Raw genomic sequence first — 16,373 nt, 5'->3', positions numbered from 1 at the left:
GACATCAAATTTTCACCATAGAATATCTGCTTGATTTAATATCTGTTTTCTGTATAGAAAGAGTTTTAACTTCTGGTAAGCTTTTGGCTATGTAGGTTAAAGATTTGGGTCTTTAAATTCTCAATATATTCTCCCTCCTGAATCATAAATATCCATCTTAGAACGAATTGAGGACTTATAAGTAACATTTTACAGATGAGCATATTGTATTTATGTGTTTTGGAATAAATATGATTATACACATATATGTAACAATGATTAATGAAAGGAAAAGCCATAAAGTTTGAAGAGAGCAAGGAGGGAACACAGGAAGTTTTGGAGGGAGGGATTGACATGGTTATATTATAATCTCAAAAATAAAGAAATGATAAAAAATGAGTGAAAGAAAACTAAAGTTTATAATATAATAATCACCATGTACAATTAGTCTATATAAGAGGTCAATAAATTTGACATGAAATACAAACATTTGCTTATTTTATAAGCTTTATTGTAAATAACAATCATTGTCATCTCATTTTGTCTTATGACTGGCTTCTCTCATTCTCCAGAATGAGGTAGTTTTTGGCTCAATAGAAAGATAGGGAACCATGTGGACACATGGAGAAAAGTCTGGAAGGGGAAGAGAGAAACTAGGCTATAGCTGACCTCAACAAAGACACATTCACATTCCATGTCAAAAACATTGGCTCCAGAGGAAGATTCAATGCATTTCTTTCTTCAAGGCATGGTCTTCTAAGCTCAGGACACTGTTGAGTGAAGACCTTATTTGTCCACAGAGGGGCAGTGCTGCTTCAGAGCAGATGAAGGTTGTAGCTCTTCCACACACTGCTCAATAAGCTAGAGATGATTATTTAAAATAACAAAACCATTATCTCCTCTGCCCTTAAGTTTAACTGTCTAGCCTTTTACCTATATTATACCTGAATATCCTGGGCCCGTAGTGAGGACAAATAGGAATTTGCAAGTGAACACTATGAAGATATATGCTATCCTTTATGGCTGGGGCCACATCACCTTCTCTAATGTACATTTTTAAGGTTGTCATCCACACTTGGTCTGATCTCCAGCCACCCTGATATGACCTGTACCTAGAATTATGTTATACATTCTTTCGACTGGGAAATCTACTCATGGTTTGAAGCCAGCTCAGTCTTCTCCATCAGGATCTTCTCTGCCTGGATCAGGAAGAAGTTTCCACACCCTTCCTTCATCATCCTGTCTAGACACACAGGTGTCTTCGGTAGGCTTCAGTTTTCTGTTCTTGAGTGCTGAGACAAGAATGAAGATAGAACACTGTGTGTTATGAAAGACACCTGAGCACTCTTGTACAGTAGGCAGTTAGACACTCAGCAAATACACAGAACTTCTTCCTCATCCTGTTTACCTTTTTCAGTTTCATGTCCCTGTTTTCAATCATTTGATATTTTAATAGCTAGTGAAAACTTCAGAAATAACAAGTCCATTTGTTTTAAATCACCCCTTCTTCCTGGTACTATCAGAAACTCCTCACCACTAATTGTGATCATCTTTGCTCTGCATCTCCCTGCTGTCCATGCCACTGGTCTGTTTTCACTGAGCAGCCATCTGTGTCATCAGAAAGACTGTGCAGGTATCAGTGCTGTGTGGTGCTGCCATTTAGATATGTATAAGAAAAGGCACATGTATTTCATTTCAGTGAGAGAGTTAAAGCTTTTCGGGATGCATATGTATGTATAGCAGAAAACACAATGTGTGTGTGTGGCTCGGCAATACTTGGGATTTGAGACTTTAGGACACCATGGAATGTGTTCCCCATATATGATGCAGATAGTGTGTGCTGGATAGATGTCTGGATGAAAGGAGTAAAGGAAAAAGAAAAGACACCAACATGATAAAGAAGGAACAAAACACCTCTAGGATGCTATCTATTTAGATAGAATTTTATTATTTTTCTTTTCTTTTCTTTTCTTCTTTTTTTATCTTCCTTCCTTCTTCCCTCCCTTTCTCCCTCCCTCCCTCGTTCCCTTCCTCCCTTTCTTTCTTTCTTTCTTTCTTTCTTTCTTTCTTTCTTTCTTTCTTTCATTCTTTGTGTATTTCAGAAAATTCACACTGCTATTCTTGGTGACTATATTAATACACATTTCTGCCAACAGTGTATAATGATAGTATTACAATGACAGGATTTCTGATTCTAAGTGACTGTATTTTCAGCAATAGTAACTTTGAAAAAAATTTGGGAATACTTCCTAAGTCAGAAATAGCTTTAGACAAAGTGTTTGTGAGAGGTGGAGCCTGTTGAAAGAACTTAGAGCCTGTGAAGTTAGAGTCTGTGTTCTAGGGGAGATAAAAGGCCTTCCAAGTTCTCCTCAAGCTTCAGTCTAGGAGGAATGGACAAGATCCTGAAAGCATCATTTTTAGTCCTGGCCCTTCACCTAGCCTGTGAGTCATGAAGGAGAAACTTGAGAATATGGAATTTATGTGGATGCATGAGGGAACTGGGGCACCAGACAAAAATCATAAATGTTAAAAGCATCAATACCAAGTCCATACCCAGGAACCTAATGGCATTTGTTATTTCTCTACACAGGGGTGAGTGGCCAGCAGCAGGACAGACATGACCAGCAGAAGGTGAGACAAAGTCCCCAATCTCTAACAGTCTGGGAAGGAGCGACTTCAGTTCTGAACTGCACTTATGAGAACAGTGCATTTGACTACTTCCCATGGTACCTGCAGTTCCCTGGTGAAGGCCCTACACATCTGATAGCCATACGTTCTGGGTTGAATAAAAAGGAAGATGGAAGATTCACAGTCTTCTTCAGGAAAAGTGATAAACAGTTCTCCTTGCACATCGCAGATTCTCAGCCTGGAGACTCAGCCACCTACTTCTGTGCAGCAAGTGCACAGTGCTCTCCAGGCACCTGCAGCCCACACCCAACCCTGCAGCTGAGGATCCAGCAAAACCCTGTTGTGGGGCAGAGCCTGGCAGAGGTGCAGAGGGTTTTTATTTGCAGGAGCAGGTGATCGGTGACACAGTGAATGTAAGGATCAGACTCATTCAGGCCAGTGACCGAGCTAGGTGAAGTCACGGCTTGCTTTTCTCCAGTCTCCCTTTGCCCGTCAGGCACCACTGGAGTTATACATGTATTTCCTTAACTGTCTTAGTGGAATTGTTTTTCTGAGTAATTTTAAAATAGTTGTCTGTGTGGATGGTTCAGACCACGTGGAAATTATAACATCCCCATCTCCCTACTGTAGCTGGAGCTTTCTCCAGTCCTGCCTGGTCCACAGTCAGGACAAATCTGTCTCACCCACCAGTCCCACAGCCACTTTGACCCAACCAAGTAAACACATAGAGACTTTTGTTGTTTAAACTGTTTGGCCTAATGGCTCAGGCTTCTAGCTATCTAGTTCTTACATCTTAAATTAATCCATTTCTAAAAACCTATACCTTGCCAAGTGGCTCATGGCTTACCGGCATTTTCACATGCTGCTTGTATTGGAGGCAGCTGGCAGTGTCTCCCTCTGCCTTCCTGTTTTTTAATTCTCCTCTCTTTTAGTCCCACCTACACTTCCTGCCTGTCCACTGGCCAATCAGTGTTTTATTTATTGATCAATCAGAGCATTTGGCATACAGACCATCCACAGCACTTTCCCTTTTCTTTTTTCTTCTTTTAAAAAGGAAGGTTTTAACTTTTAAACATCTCCAAAGCCAGCTTGGTATATTTGGGAATTTGGGCGTAGCTTCTCTTACTACTTTCTGCTGGAGGGGGGCACTGTATCTTATGGGGACGCAAAGAAAATTTTAGGATCATGGAGTAGTCCATGAGACTGTATCGTCTGAGCCAGTTGCCTTGAATCCAAACTGGACGTTGGATCATCTGGGCCATGGTGTCATCAGAGACCTTTCAGCGGGTCTTGGCTGGTCAAACCTGATGTATCTTAATCTGGAACAAATCCATAGCCTCTGGCTTTCTGTGGAAACAAAAGCAGAGCCTCCTTTCCAAAGTAACATATCCTTACATCCAAATTTTGAAGTCAAGGTACCTTCAAAATATACATTTTGGCATAACTCAACAGCTTTTGCAATCAAATGTTTTTCTTCATTTACGAATATCAAAGAGAACATAATCCAGATTCACTGTGTGGTAGCCATCTTTACGTGGCTTATTTTTTTTATATTACCTTGAGCCTATTGCTTTAAACTGCAGCATTCTAAGGCTGAAAAGGTGCTGTGGCTGCTGGCTCCACCCACTTCAGCTTCCCAACATGGCTGTGGTACGTTTTCAGCCAGCTCTGGGCACCATCAACTCTCTGAAATAGTGGGTCTATGCTTCTATCAAAGCAACATGTAGCCCAGAAACCTGTTTTTGTTTTGTACTAGCAAAGACTAAATCTACCACGCAGCTTAATGTGCCACTTGCAGAGGCCTCATTCCCGCCATACTGCAGGTGGAGCACACATGCCAGGAACCCGCCATAGTAGCTCAAACACACAGGCTGCCACTAACTTGAGAGAAACAATTAGGAGTTGTTTTTAGCTCCATTTTAGAATCTTTTTTCTCAGGTTTTAGGTGGAAACTCTTGCCAACACGTTGGGCACCATTTGTAGCTGGAGTTTTTTCCAGTCCTGCCTGGTCCACAGTCAGGACAAATCTCTCTCACCCTCCAGTCCCACAGCCACTTTGACCCAACCAAGTAAACACATAGAGACTTTTGTTGTTTAAACTGTTTGGCCTAATGGCTCAGGCTTCAAGCTATCCAGTTCTTACATCTTAAATTAATCCATTTCTATAAATCTATACCTTGCCTCATGGCTAGTGGCTTACTGGCATCTTCAAATGCTGCTTGTCATGGTGGTGGCTGGCAGTGTCTCCTCCCACCTTCCTGTTCTCTCAATTTTCTCCTCTCTGTTAGTCCCGCCTATACTTCCTGCCTGGCCACTGGCCAATCAGTGTTTTATTTATTGACCAATCAGGGTATTTGGCATACAGACCTTCTCACAGTACCCTACACTCTTGTCAAGGGTATTGTTAATGGTTATTATAGCCCAATACCAGTCACTTTCACTGTGGCTTCTGTGCTAGAAATCACATAGAATTGTCTTTTACTTTAATATCCTCTGATGACAAGGAAAGTGGTCATTTACATGACCACCAACTCCTACTTTCTCTTTTTTTTTTTTTTTTTTGGAATCTTCTACCCCCATCTACATTAAAAAAATTTCAAGTATTAAGCCAGGAGGCACTCACAAGGATGCAAGTTTTTACATTAGACAAATTTTACAATAGACAAATGACATCCATGGGGAAAAATAATTCAATTTACTCATATAATGAAAATATATAAATTTCACTAAAGAAATTATTTCATGTATGTATTCCATAGATGAAAAAAATAAAAATTGTAATGTAAATTTTTCTTTAGCTAACAGAAGCAGCTGCAGTCTTTATGGCCTTCACAGTGCACAGAATGGAAAAGAGTGTTTCTCATTGCCTAACACTTTGCGGGGTTTACCCACTTATTTCTACATACATACTAACAAAATTGTCACTAGAAAAAAATTAGTTAGTTTATAAATTTAAATGTTTTTAAACCATGTAGTTGATGGTCATGTTACCCCTAATCACCTAAGAAGTGGAGATAGGAGGAATGTTTGAGCCTAGGATTGGCAGTCTAGCCTGAGCAACATAGTAAAACTCTGTCTTAGAAAAGCAAAACCAACAAAAACAATGTGGAAAATATTTAACTTGTAAAGCCTGTAAGCACCCTTCTCATCCACAGTGAGTAGTTTTCAGTATGCAAAAAGGAAAGTTAAGAAGGAAAATAAAGTCAGTTGGCTCTTAGTAATAGGAGATAAATCTCACAATACCAGTGGGTGAACTCCCCAAGTCTTTCCAAATGTTATAGCCATTTCAAGTCTAAACTTGAGCTAGAAATTGGGAACAGTATATGTGTCAGATTGGAATAGGTTTCACTGAATGCAAACACCTACCTCAGAAGTCAACTAAAGAAAAGAGGCATCCTTGAGGATGGAGAATGGAGAACTTTGAAAATCTTGGTACCTCAGGATAGAACCCAGAGCTTCCTAGGGAATGAAAGGCTGGAAAATACTTAAAGAGATCTGAGAAACAGTGAAGACAGGTAACTTATAATAACATAATCATTACCACTTGGGTGTCTTTCATGTGTAGTCAAGGTAGATATCTGAGTTTGAGGCCAGCCTGCTCTACAGAGTAAGTGCCAGGACATCCAACTTAGGCGGCGAAGGAGACAATTGAAAATACAAAGCTGGTGAAGATGTATGTAATTCAACAAGGGGGCCATGTTCCAGTCCCAGTAAACAGCAGAACTTGGCAACTTTGGCCACATGGGTTCAGGCTTTAGAATCAAGAATATAAGAAAGGGTTTGTGTAATCTCCCTTTGCAACTAAGGAAAGGCACTGAGGCCAGGCACACGTCAGGGGTATACCTGAAGATGTTCAGAAAGGCAGTTGCATGAAGCTATAAAGGTGAAGTCTGTATTGCTTGGGTTGGCCAGGGTGTTAGAGATGCCAGAGTCTTGGGATACCTGCCAAGGAAAGCTGCTAACAGGTAATGGAGCCAGTCCAAGAGAAAGAAAAGTGTGCTGCTGTCAACAAAGCTGAAATGAGTTGGAGATCTGAAGAGTATTTTGACATCAGATATAGAAATGCAGATTTTGGACTTTGCCCAGCTGGTTTTCAGTCTTGCTTTGGTCCAGCATTTTCTTACTGTGCTCCCTTTCCTCCCTTTTTGAACAGTAATGTATATTCTATGCTGTTGTATGTTACAAGTTGCAAGTTAACCCCCAGAATAATGGGATTAATCCACAGAGTCTATTTAATGAGCAAAGGAATTTATTTGGGGGTTAACTCACAACCAAGGGAGACTTATCATAGGGTCCATGAAAGTTGAGCTATGTCCCACGCTGATTTGCCTGGTCCAAGGTCTCAGCATCCAAATCCACAAGGTAGCAAAGAGAGAGAGAGAACATTCGTCCATCCCAGGTCTTAATGGTCCCTCCACAGCCACTCCTGGGGCATGCATGTCAAGGTCATAGGCAGGTGTAACAGCTGTATGTTACCTCACTAGAGGTGGTACTTCAGGGCATGGTTCCAACAGCCACTTATTACAGTGTACTTTTATAGATGAATGTAACAACGACAGCAATGATTCAAAGAAGGATGTTTGAGTGAAAAACAAACAAAAAAAGATTAGGAAAACATGAAAAAAATAAGTGCCAGTAAGCACATAATAAATATTAACAAAGAAGCCCTGTCCCTGAACTTTTTCAGGACAGGCCAACTTTAACGACCTTTCACAAACTATAGATCATATCTGGGAAAGCATAATAGCAAAGCAGAAGTCCGTATCCAGATTGAGGGTACACTGACCAGATTGGTTTCTATAGGTATGTTCTGACATTCAACAGCAATAAACATATCTTATAAATTGATGTAAGTGTTTGGCATATGTAGTCAGAACATTTCTCCATTCCCTCTGGGCCTCTTGCAGACCCACAGTCACTTATAAAATAATCACTCAGGGGCATAGTATTATTTATAACTGCTTGGCCATTAGCTCAGGCTTATTACTGACTAGCTCTATACTTAAATTAACCCATGATTCTTATCTATGTTTAGCCACATGCCTTGGTACCTTTTCTCAGTTCTGCTTTGTCATCTTGCTTCCTCTGTGTCTCACTGGCAGCTTCTGACTCAGCCCTTCCTCTTCCTGTCTCTTTCCTGGATTTTCTGCCTGGCTATAACCTGACTCGACATAGGGAAGAGCAGCATCTTTATTAACAAATCATAGCAACACATATTCACAGGGTACAGAAAGACATCCCACAGCAGGCACAGGAGGTACAAAATCATGTCCAAGACCAATTCAGGTAACACAGTACACTTAAGGTAAAAGGTCCTCTGTCTTGTTTCCTGGAGCTTCTCTTGTTCCCCAAGACATTGTTCACCACACAATTTCGACCATTATAGTGGTTTGAAAGAAAATGTCCCCCAAAGGGAGTGGCACTATTAGGTGATGTGGCTTTGTTGGAGGAAGTGTTTCACTGTGTGGGTGGGTTTAGGTCTCTGTGGTTCAAGATACTCCCAGTGTCATGGACCATTTTCAGGTTTCCTTCTGATCGAGATGCAGCCAGCACCATGTCTGCCTACTATTGTGAGATATCCACTGGAGTCTGCTAAAGGAGTATTATGGAGTTTATTAGGATATAAACTGAGGAAATACACTCACAAATAGAGAACCGAGTAGACAGCTGAAGTCATGCTCTTTTCTGACCTGGAGTGAATCTACCTTGCAGTTCTATCATACCAGGAAGCAGGAAGCAGGGAGAAGGGACCTCATGACTCCTCTCCTTTTCCTTTTAAGAGGTCATATACAATGGCAGGAAGCATCGCCTTCTTTGGGCCTCATAGCCCAAGGTTATGGGCTGAGCAAATATCACTACAGCCCACATACTGCACTGCTCCCCACAATGATGATAATGGACTTAACCTTAATAATTGTAAGTGAGCCACACCAATTAAAGGTTTCCTTATACGAGTTGCTGTGGTCATGGTGTAACTTCACAGCAGTAAACCAGTGACAAAAGATCCAATCCTACCAGTATACTTAATCCTCATTTTCCTGAATGAATGATCTCTTTTGTTGATTCCTAAAATATTAGGCTTTATTTTTTAAAGATTTGACTTTTATTTACATATGTGTGTGCTTGTCCATGTGACTCTACACAAACTTGTGTGTACACATGGGTACACACACCTGTGTGCATACGAAGGCCAGAAGACAGTGTCTAATCAATCAAGGCTGGAGTTGCAAATTTTGCTGGGAGCTCAGTTTATTAAAACAGGTTCTGAACTTTCATCTTTATGCTTAGCAGCAAGTGCCTTTAACTGACAAGCCACTTCTCCACCAACTTTAAGATTTATCTTCACTAGGAAGTATTGTTTGTCAATTAAAATCAAGGAAAGACAAGGCAGCATTTAGCATGAGACCAACTGGCCAGCGCAGCACTCAAACCCAATGTGCTCCAAAGCCTCACCACAGAGGCTGTGGCCATGCCGCATGGATTGCATCTACCTGCTCTGTGGAGAACTAGAGAAGGGCACAGCCTGCCATCCTGAGCTCTCCAGGCTGCTGTGGCTCCCATGGTCTCCTGCTCATCCACAGAGACTGCAGTCCAGGGCATGTGCTGCCTCTCAGCACTCAGCAGTGAGGTGGGCAGAGGTGTACATCTCAGATACCAGAAGCTTGTCCCCAATATACATGTTGATCGGTTATTTAAATTCATAGTGAGACCTGGAGCTCTTTCAGAGACCTTGTTTGTACTTTCTCTTCTGATTGCCCATTGGTTCATTTCATCCATTGGGATAATGAGAGCAAGTGAATAATTAAGAACTACAGACTAGGCTTTTTGGAGCCCACTACCTATGATGGAAAACCCCACATAGCTTTGAGACAGTGCGAGGGCCTTGGACCTGCCTCTACTAAATGTACCTCCCCATGAAAGGCCTTACATTCTTGTAAGAGGGAATGGGGAATGGGTTGGGAGGGGGAAGTTGGAGGGGCAGGAGGAGGGAAGAGGAAGATCTTTGATTGGTATGTAAAATAAATAAAATATTTTCTTAATAAAAAAGAGCTACAGACTAAATGATAATAAAGCAGTACCCAAAATCTAAACACCAATTTATGTGGCATTAACATACTCCTAAGTTCTTTCAGGTTATATACATATCATGTACACATAATAGGCTGTGTCACAGAGAAACATGGCAAGATTATCATGAGATCATTTTGTACATGAAAAAAAAATACCCAGAATTTAACAAGTGAGACTGAATACTTCAGGGCAATAGTATAGAAGCTTCTAGGACTTGTAATAAGCAGAGTTCTTGTTTTGGAGAGAACAGGACATTGTCTGAATAAAACTTGTTATTAGACTTTTACAAACTAATCAGGTTTTGTGAAAGTGAGTTTTCAGATTAGTATGACCCCCCCACTCTCTGTCTGTCTGTCTGTCTGTCTCTCTCTGTGTAATCCAATGGTTGACATTCCTCTATTGCTCTCCACATTTATTTATTCATGTACTTGTATGTATGTATGTATGTATGTATGTATGTATGTATGTATTTATTTATTTATTTATTTATTTATTTATTTATGTGGTAGAGGTTCTCACTGTCACTGAAGCTCACCAATTGCACTACACTGTCTGACTAGTGAGACCCCAGGATTCCTCTGTCTCTACTTCCCAGAGCTCTGACTGCAGGTGCACCACATCAACTGGATTCTTAAGTGGCTGCTGGATATCAACACATGGGTCCTCATGATTTACAGCAGTCAAGGGACACACTGAGTCTCTCTTTAGTCTGTAAGGACTATGAATTTATTCATGTTACAGTTTCATAGACCATAAACAGGTATCTTCTAGCATTCTGATGCACTGTCCTTTACCATGTGATTTAAAAGTAGCTCTGTTAATTGCTGAGCTTATGAACCCTAGTAGTAAAGGAGAAAGATTATTTCAGATGCCAGTGTTTCACAGGGAAATTCACAGACCTGTGAGGATTTTTTTTTTTAAAGTAAGCTTTATTAGAAAATAGATGTAGAGAAGTAAACATAATACAATGGTCTGTAAGTGCATTAAAGACTGCACATGGCTCATGATGAATCTGACTTTGTGGCACCAAAATTATCCCTCTAAATAACAACCATGAGTTCAAAGCAGCTTTATGCTCAGCAGGGATGGGTTTTTCCATTCTCCCTTTTAAGTGCTGCCTCATTTAACTACCAAGAATGACCAGAAGCAAGTAAAAGTCCACAGTGAACTACACTGTTTCTCTCTGCATAAGGAACTTGTGGCCTGTGATCATACAAAGCCCCATTTCCTGCTTGAGGTCATATAGGAAACACAGTCAGTACACGTGCAGTGTCAGGCACTGAGACACTCAACACTGATCTAAGGGCGAGGAGACAACACTCAGAGAGGGACATGTGCCACACGCCTCCCCGCAGCCTGCTCTGTGTGCTGGTGGCCTTGGCCTTCTCTGGTATGGATGTCTCACATATAGCTAAGTACATGCAGGAAGCATTGCTCTAGGCATATAGCAGTTCACATGGATGTGATGGGGAACAGGGATTAGAGAGAAGCAAGCAGAATATGTCTTCAGTTAGGTTTATCTTGGGCCTTAAGGTACAGAATACCAACAGTGTTTTATTCACACTAAAACAAAATAAGCTTTTTTCTTTCTTTCGAATTTTCTGCAGGATCCAATTTGGGCCAGAAAGTGACTCAGGTCCAGCCAACTGCAAGCACACAGGACGGGGAAGAGGTCACCCTGCACTGTTCATATGAGACAAGTCAAAACTTATACCATCTTTTTTGGTACAAGCAGCTTCTTAGTGGAGAGATGATTTTTCTTATTCGCCAAATTTCTTCTTCTACTCGTACTGAGAAGAGCAGTCGCTACTCTGTTGTCTTCCAGAAATCAACCAAGTCCATCAGACTTGTTATTTCAGCCTCACAGCTAGAAGATTCAGTGAAGTATTTCTGTGCACTCTGGGAACCCACTCACAGTGTTTGAAATGATAGCACAAGCTGAACAAAAACTGGAGCTCCTTAAGCATAGCCTCTCTCTGGGAGCCCAGATGAGAAGCACACCTGCACATCCCAGACAAGAAGTTCCCAACCATGGCTCCTTCATCTGTGGTCTGCATCAGAAGTGTGTTTCTGAGTAAAACCTCATATTATGAAATTTAGAAACAGTTGTAGTGAGTGTCTTTGTCTTGAAAGTATTTAGCTAAAAATAGACCACAGATAGCATGTATAGTATTCTCTGTACTTGGGAATCTTACACCACAATAATCTAAAATATTAGATTTTCTTTCAGTTGGTAGCAGCACAGAGCTCAGATTAGGCATCTGAAAGAGCAAAGAACATAATTTCCTTGTGAAGCTGAGAGAAGCAGAGCCATCATGAGTGAAGTTGTCAGAGACACATTAGCAGGAGTTCACCCCAGGAAACAGTTGCTTCTGGGGAGTCCCTGCAAATCACTGTCTTTGCATCTGGTCCTGAGCCTGAGATACGGAAGGTCAGCTAGACCAGAATAGGGAAGGATAGAAGCATGAGGGCAGCACCTGATTGTACTCATACTTTTGAAAACCCCGGCTCATAAGTCAATCCCTTTCATTTTGAGGGACTTCAAAAGATCCATCCATTGCCAACATGCTACACACAGATTTAACCCAACATAAAGAAAAGCTCTAGAAGTGAGCAGTAGAGAGTGGATGGTAAATTGAGTTGGAACCTCATTGAAATCATATGTGCCTGGGCCTGAATCAACTGAGGTATATCAAAAATATAAATGTATATAAATATATCCCATCTGTTTCTCAACTCCTCTGCAGTTGCTTTTTCCATGTCCAACCTCCAAACACAACCACATGGGGAAAGAAATTCTGGAAAATGTGTTTCCAGATATATTTTCAAAGATTTGTTTATTTATTTTATATTGTTTGTGTAATTGTTTTTCCTGCATGTATGTGTGTGTACTGTGTGCATGTTTGGTGCTCATGGAGGCCAGAGGAGGGCCTCTGCAAGAGACACAAGTGCTCTTAACTACTGAGTCAATGTTCTAGTTCCTGTTTCCAGATAGTTTACATTGAGACTACAAAACTACCATAGAGCTTCTGGGTAAAATGTGGGATTAGATGTTGGATTTTTGAGATAAGAGGAAATAGAGGCAAGGTAAAACCACAATAGGTCATTTAAGAGAAAGAGATAAAGCAAAGGGAAAGTATCTGAGATCTTATTTTCTCCACAAAGAACCAGTTAAGCAACCGAGCTGTAACAAGCTGCTCCTGCCAGTTGCCACCACCTGCAGCCAGCATTGAAGTGTCTGTCTGCATGGTCTCCCTGAGAACCACAGAGAGAAAATTCAGCTGTCCTAGGGCATTTTCTATGGTTTCTGCTTCAGTTCCTGGCTCTGGATTCCTGCCCTGAGTTCTAACTTGGTTCCCTCAATGATGGACAGTGAGGTAGAAGTATGATCTGAAATATTCTTTTTCTAATCCAGACTCGTTTTGGTGTGTGTTTTATCATAGAAAATCCAAACCAAAATAGAACAGGGCCTGACATAATAGAAAAGTGATCTTAGTCACAGAAATTGTCTTACAGAAGGACCAACTGGTATCTTGTTTGGATTCATGACACTAGCAGCCTTTCCCTTATGTAGAGATATAAAATCAACCCAAGCAGAAGGAGAAATTACCTCATCCTGAAGACGATGAATCAATGACTGTATCCTCGATGCCTTTTATTTCATGATGCTGGGTATTTTAATGTTTTAAATTTATTATTATTGCGCACTTTTACACACACATATTATTTGCTTTGATTGTATTTCCTAATTATCCTCTCTGACTATTCTCCCTCTCCCCTCAAACTTCCTTCCAAAAAGTCTCATTTTTAACTTATATTTATATCTTTTTCTTGTGGCCCACTGTACCTTAGTAGGGTTTCTTCCATGAGCATGGATGTGGGCAGTGGAGTTACTTGAATAAAGACAACTGCTTATCGGTATATGCCACTGAGGAATATGACTTCCCCTCCCCAAGCAAGCACCAACAGACAACAGATGTAGCTCTTCAGATTGCGTTGATCCTCTTGACAATGACAATGTTTAAAGATCCAATCTTGTGCTGGTAGACACTGCTTTTGTGAGTTCATAAGTGCAATACTCATGTCATTTCCAGAAGATTGTATTTATTCATATTTATGTTTATAAATTTTTAGGTTGCTGTCTTATAATTTAATCTTGCTTTCAAAGCTTTTATGATTCAAGTCTTACAACAATTTCTCTATTGTCCAAAACTGTGACTCACATGCTTCCTCTCTCATTTTAATTTTAGTCCTTCTTTCCTCCTTTTCCTTTCCTTATTCATTTTATGATATAATGTTAACTCAAAAGAAGCACATTGTCACCCAAACACTGTCTTTGAACTCTATTGAGGATTTGGAAAAGTGCCCTAGTGTTTTCTACTGTAAATCAGCCCTGGGACTTCTGCTGAGTCATTATGTCTGGTAGTTCAGGCACATTCCCTTCTAAAAAGGGTAGGTAACATAGATCCAAGTAAAGACAAATCACCAGAGAAGTCACATGAGACAAACAGGATAAAACAGAGGAGAAAGTTAGAAGAAACATCCATCAGATGCACAAAGCACAATGAATAAACACAAAATATATGAGAAAACTATCCACTATGACATCCACCTAAACTCATAACTCCTCAGTAGCAGACGCCAAAGAGAATGGGACAGCTAAAATACAAGGTAAATACTAAGTTTTCTCCTTTGAAAGAATATAAATGACCATCTATGGGGAGTCAATTAAGCCTAAGAACAATGTAAGAGACTCAAACTCAGTGACTAAATAAGAAAGTTATCAAAGTAAACAAAATAATCAGGCTGGCTCTCAGAAAGTATCTTTTTTACTTGTTTGGGTCATCTGGCCCTCAAGCCCGTTAGGGATGAGCCATCCCACAATGTAAAATTCAAATTCTCTACTCTAAGCCTTTGTCTTGCCTGCCCATAGCATTGTCCCATAAAATCCCAGCATGGTGATGTTCTGCACTTCCTGTAAGTCTTGACTCAAATGCAACTGCCTGTGAAGACTTTCCTTTTTCCTCCTTGAAAATCAGGCTCTAGCCTACTCCAAATGTGGAAAAGGGAAGTATTTATTTTCAAAAATTTTATTTATAACTTAAATCATTTTATCAGTCTTAAAAAGTAGTACTGAATATAATGAACTTCTTGAAGAGTTAGAGTCCTATTTGTGGATGGGAAAGCATAAGCAGCTCCCTGAGATGGAAGTTTCTAGATCCTATATGACATTTGAACAGAAGGGGTTGGAAGTTAAGAGTGTTGCTATCTGAACAGGACCAACAGAGGAAAGAGGAGGACCCAGAGAGCTACAAAAGACTCAGCTCAGAATCAGTTTAGTGAACTCCCAACCTTAGAATATGCCCCCCTCCCATCTCTACAGGATGAAGCTTTACTTCCTCCTCCTCTGAGGCTCATCTTCTGTCTTTTCCTGACATCCAGTCCTTTGACTGTTCCTGGGAACATACTCTGTAAAACTCTAGATGACCACCAGCATCACTGCTACATCTGCTTTCCTTGTCCCCTCCTACTGGCTCCTTGGCTCCCCCTTTGATGCCCCTTCTGGTTTCATGCCATGTTTATTCTGTTACTGTATAATTTTGTTTCTTTTCCTTTTTCAGCCCTCTGCTAGGCTCTATTTTCTTCTATCTCATTTCCTTTTCTATTTCTATGACCAGTGGTATTCCTCCACAAATCTATGTATGTATAATCATTAATATCTAGAGCCTGTATATGAGAAAAACATGCATATTTGTCTTTTTGAAACTCAAAAGGAAGTCGTTTTTACTGAACCTCTGCCACCAGAGATCTGAAGAATTTTGATATTTGAGCTGAGCTCCCGGCTGCCCTCTGGTGCGTGTGAGTTAAATTGTGAGAACACGTAGTGGTGGCAGCAGCTGTCTTTTCTGATCTGAAGTTACAACTTTGTGATAATCATGGCGGGAGGATTCAGAAAGAAGGTTGTGGTGTTTGATCCACTGCTGTCGATGTGACTGTGATTCATGTAGGAGTGCCAAATGTGATTCCTGAGTGTTCTGAGCTGGAGAGCAGAAAATTGCTTAAGATATGGGCCTCAGCCTTGTTGCCCAAGATATGGTGTTTTTCTTTGCTAAGTGTAATTGTGTTCATATGCTGCCCCTTTTTATACTCCAGATATGTCCTGGGAGGTAAGAACAAATCAGTGATGGAGAAGAAGCCACCTAGAAACATGGCACAGTGAGCTCTTCATGTTCCACTCTGCTTCCACCCTTCCAAGGTAATACAAGGTTTTCCAATGGGCGCCAAGACATGTGATGGAGCACAGACACCTGGGAGAACCTGGGAAAGCTGTCCTTAGGATGCACTGCCAAGAAGATCTCAGAAAACTCCCCATGGGCTTTGTCTTGTGGGCAGACACTGCAACCTCAGTGAGTGCCTGCTGGTCTTCAGTGGAGGACACGGTAAGCAGACCCAGCAAGTGTCTGAGGTACTGGAGCTACTGTGCTGTGTGATTTCCATGTGTGTTCCTGTTAGTGCTTACTGGACATGCCAAAGTTCTTGAAGCTTCCCTCCTTAAATGGCATAGTGATATTCTAGAAACAAAGATTTGGGTTGAAGTTCTGAACCTGCCACTTATTTGTTGAGGGGATTTTGGAAGATTGCTTTATAATATTTTAGTTGAGGGGAATTTGGAAGACTGCTTTATAATTCTCATC

The 16,373-nt window shown here is 40.8% G+C and overlaps 1 gene segment (V, D, J or C); it reads left to right on the top strand.

Annotated features, from left to right (window-relative positions):
• The first annotated feature begins 2,369 nt into the window (after positions 1–2,369).
• LOC114688191 lies at positions 2,370–3,003 on the top strand. The segment is given in 2 exon segments: positions 2,370–2,421; positions 2,570–3,003. Coding segments are annotated over 2 exon segments (486 nt in total).
• Positions 3,004–16,373: the final 13,370 nt, after the last annotated feature.

This window comes from Peromyscus leucopus, chromosome 9 (genome assembly GCF_004664715.2).
Source record: "Peromyscus leucopus breed LL Stock chromosome 9, UCI_PerLeu_2.1, whole genome shotgun sequence".
In the NCBI taxonomy this organism is placed as follows: domain Eukaryota; kingdom Metazoa; phylum Chordata; class Mammalia; order Rodentia; family Cricetidae; genus Peromyscus; species Peromyscus leucopus.
This window is presented reverse-complemented; position numbering and strand designations above follow the sequence as displayed.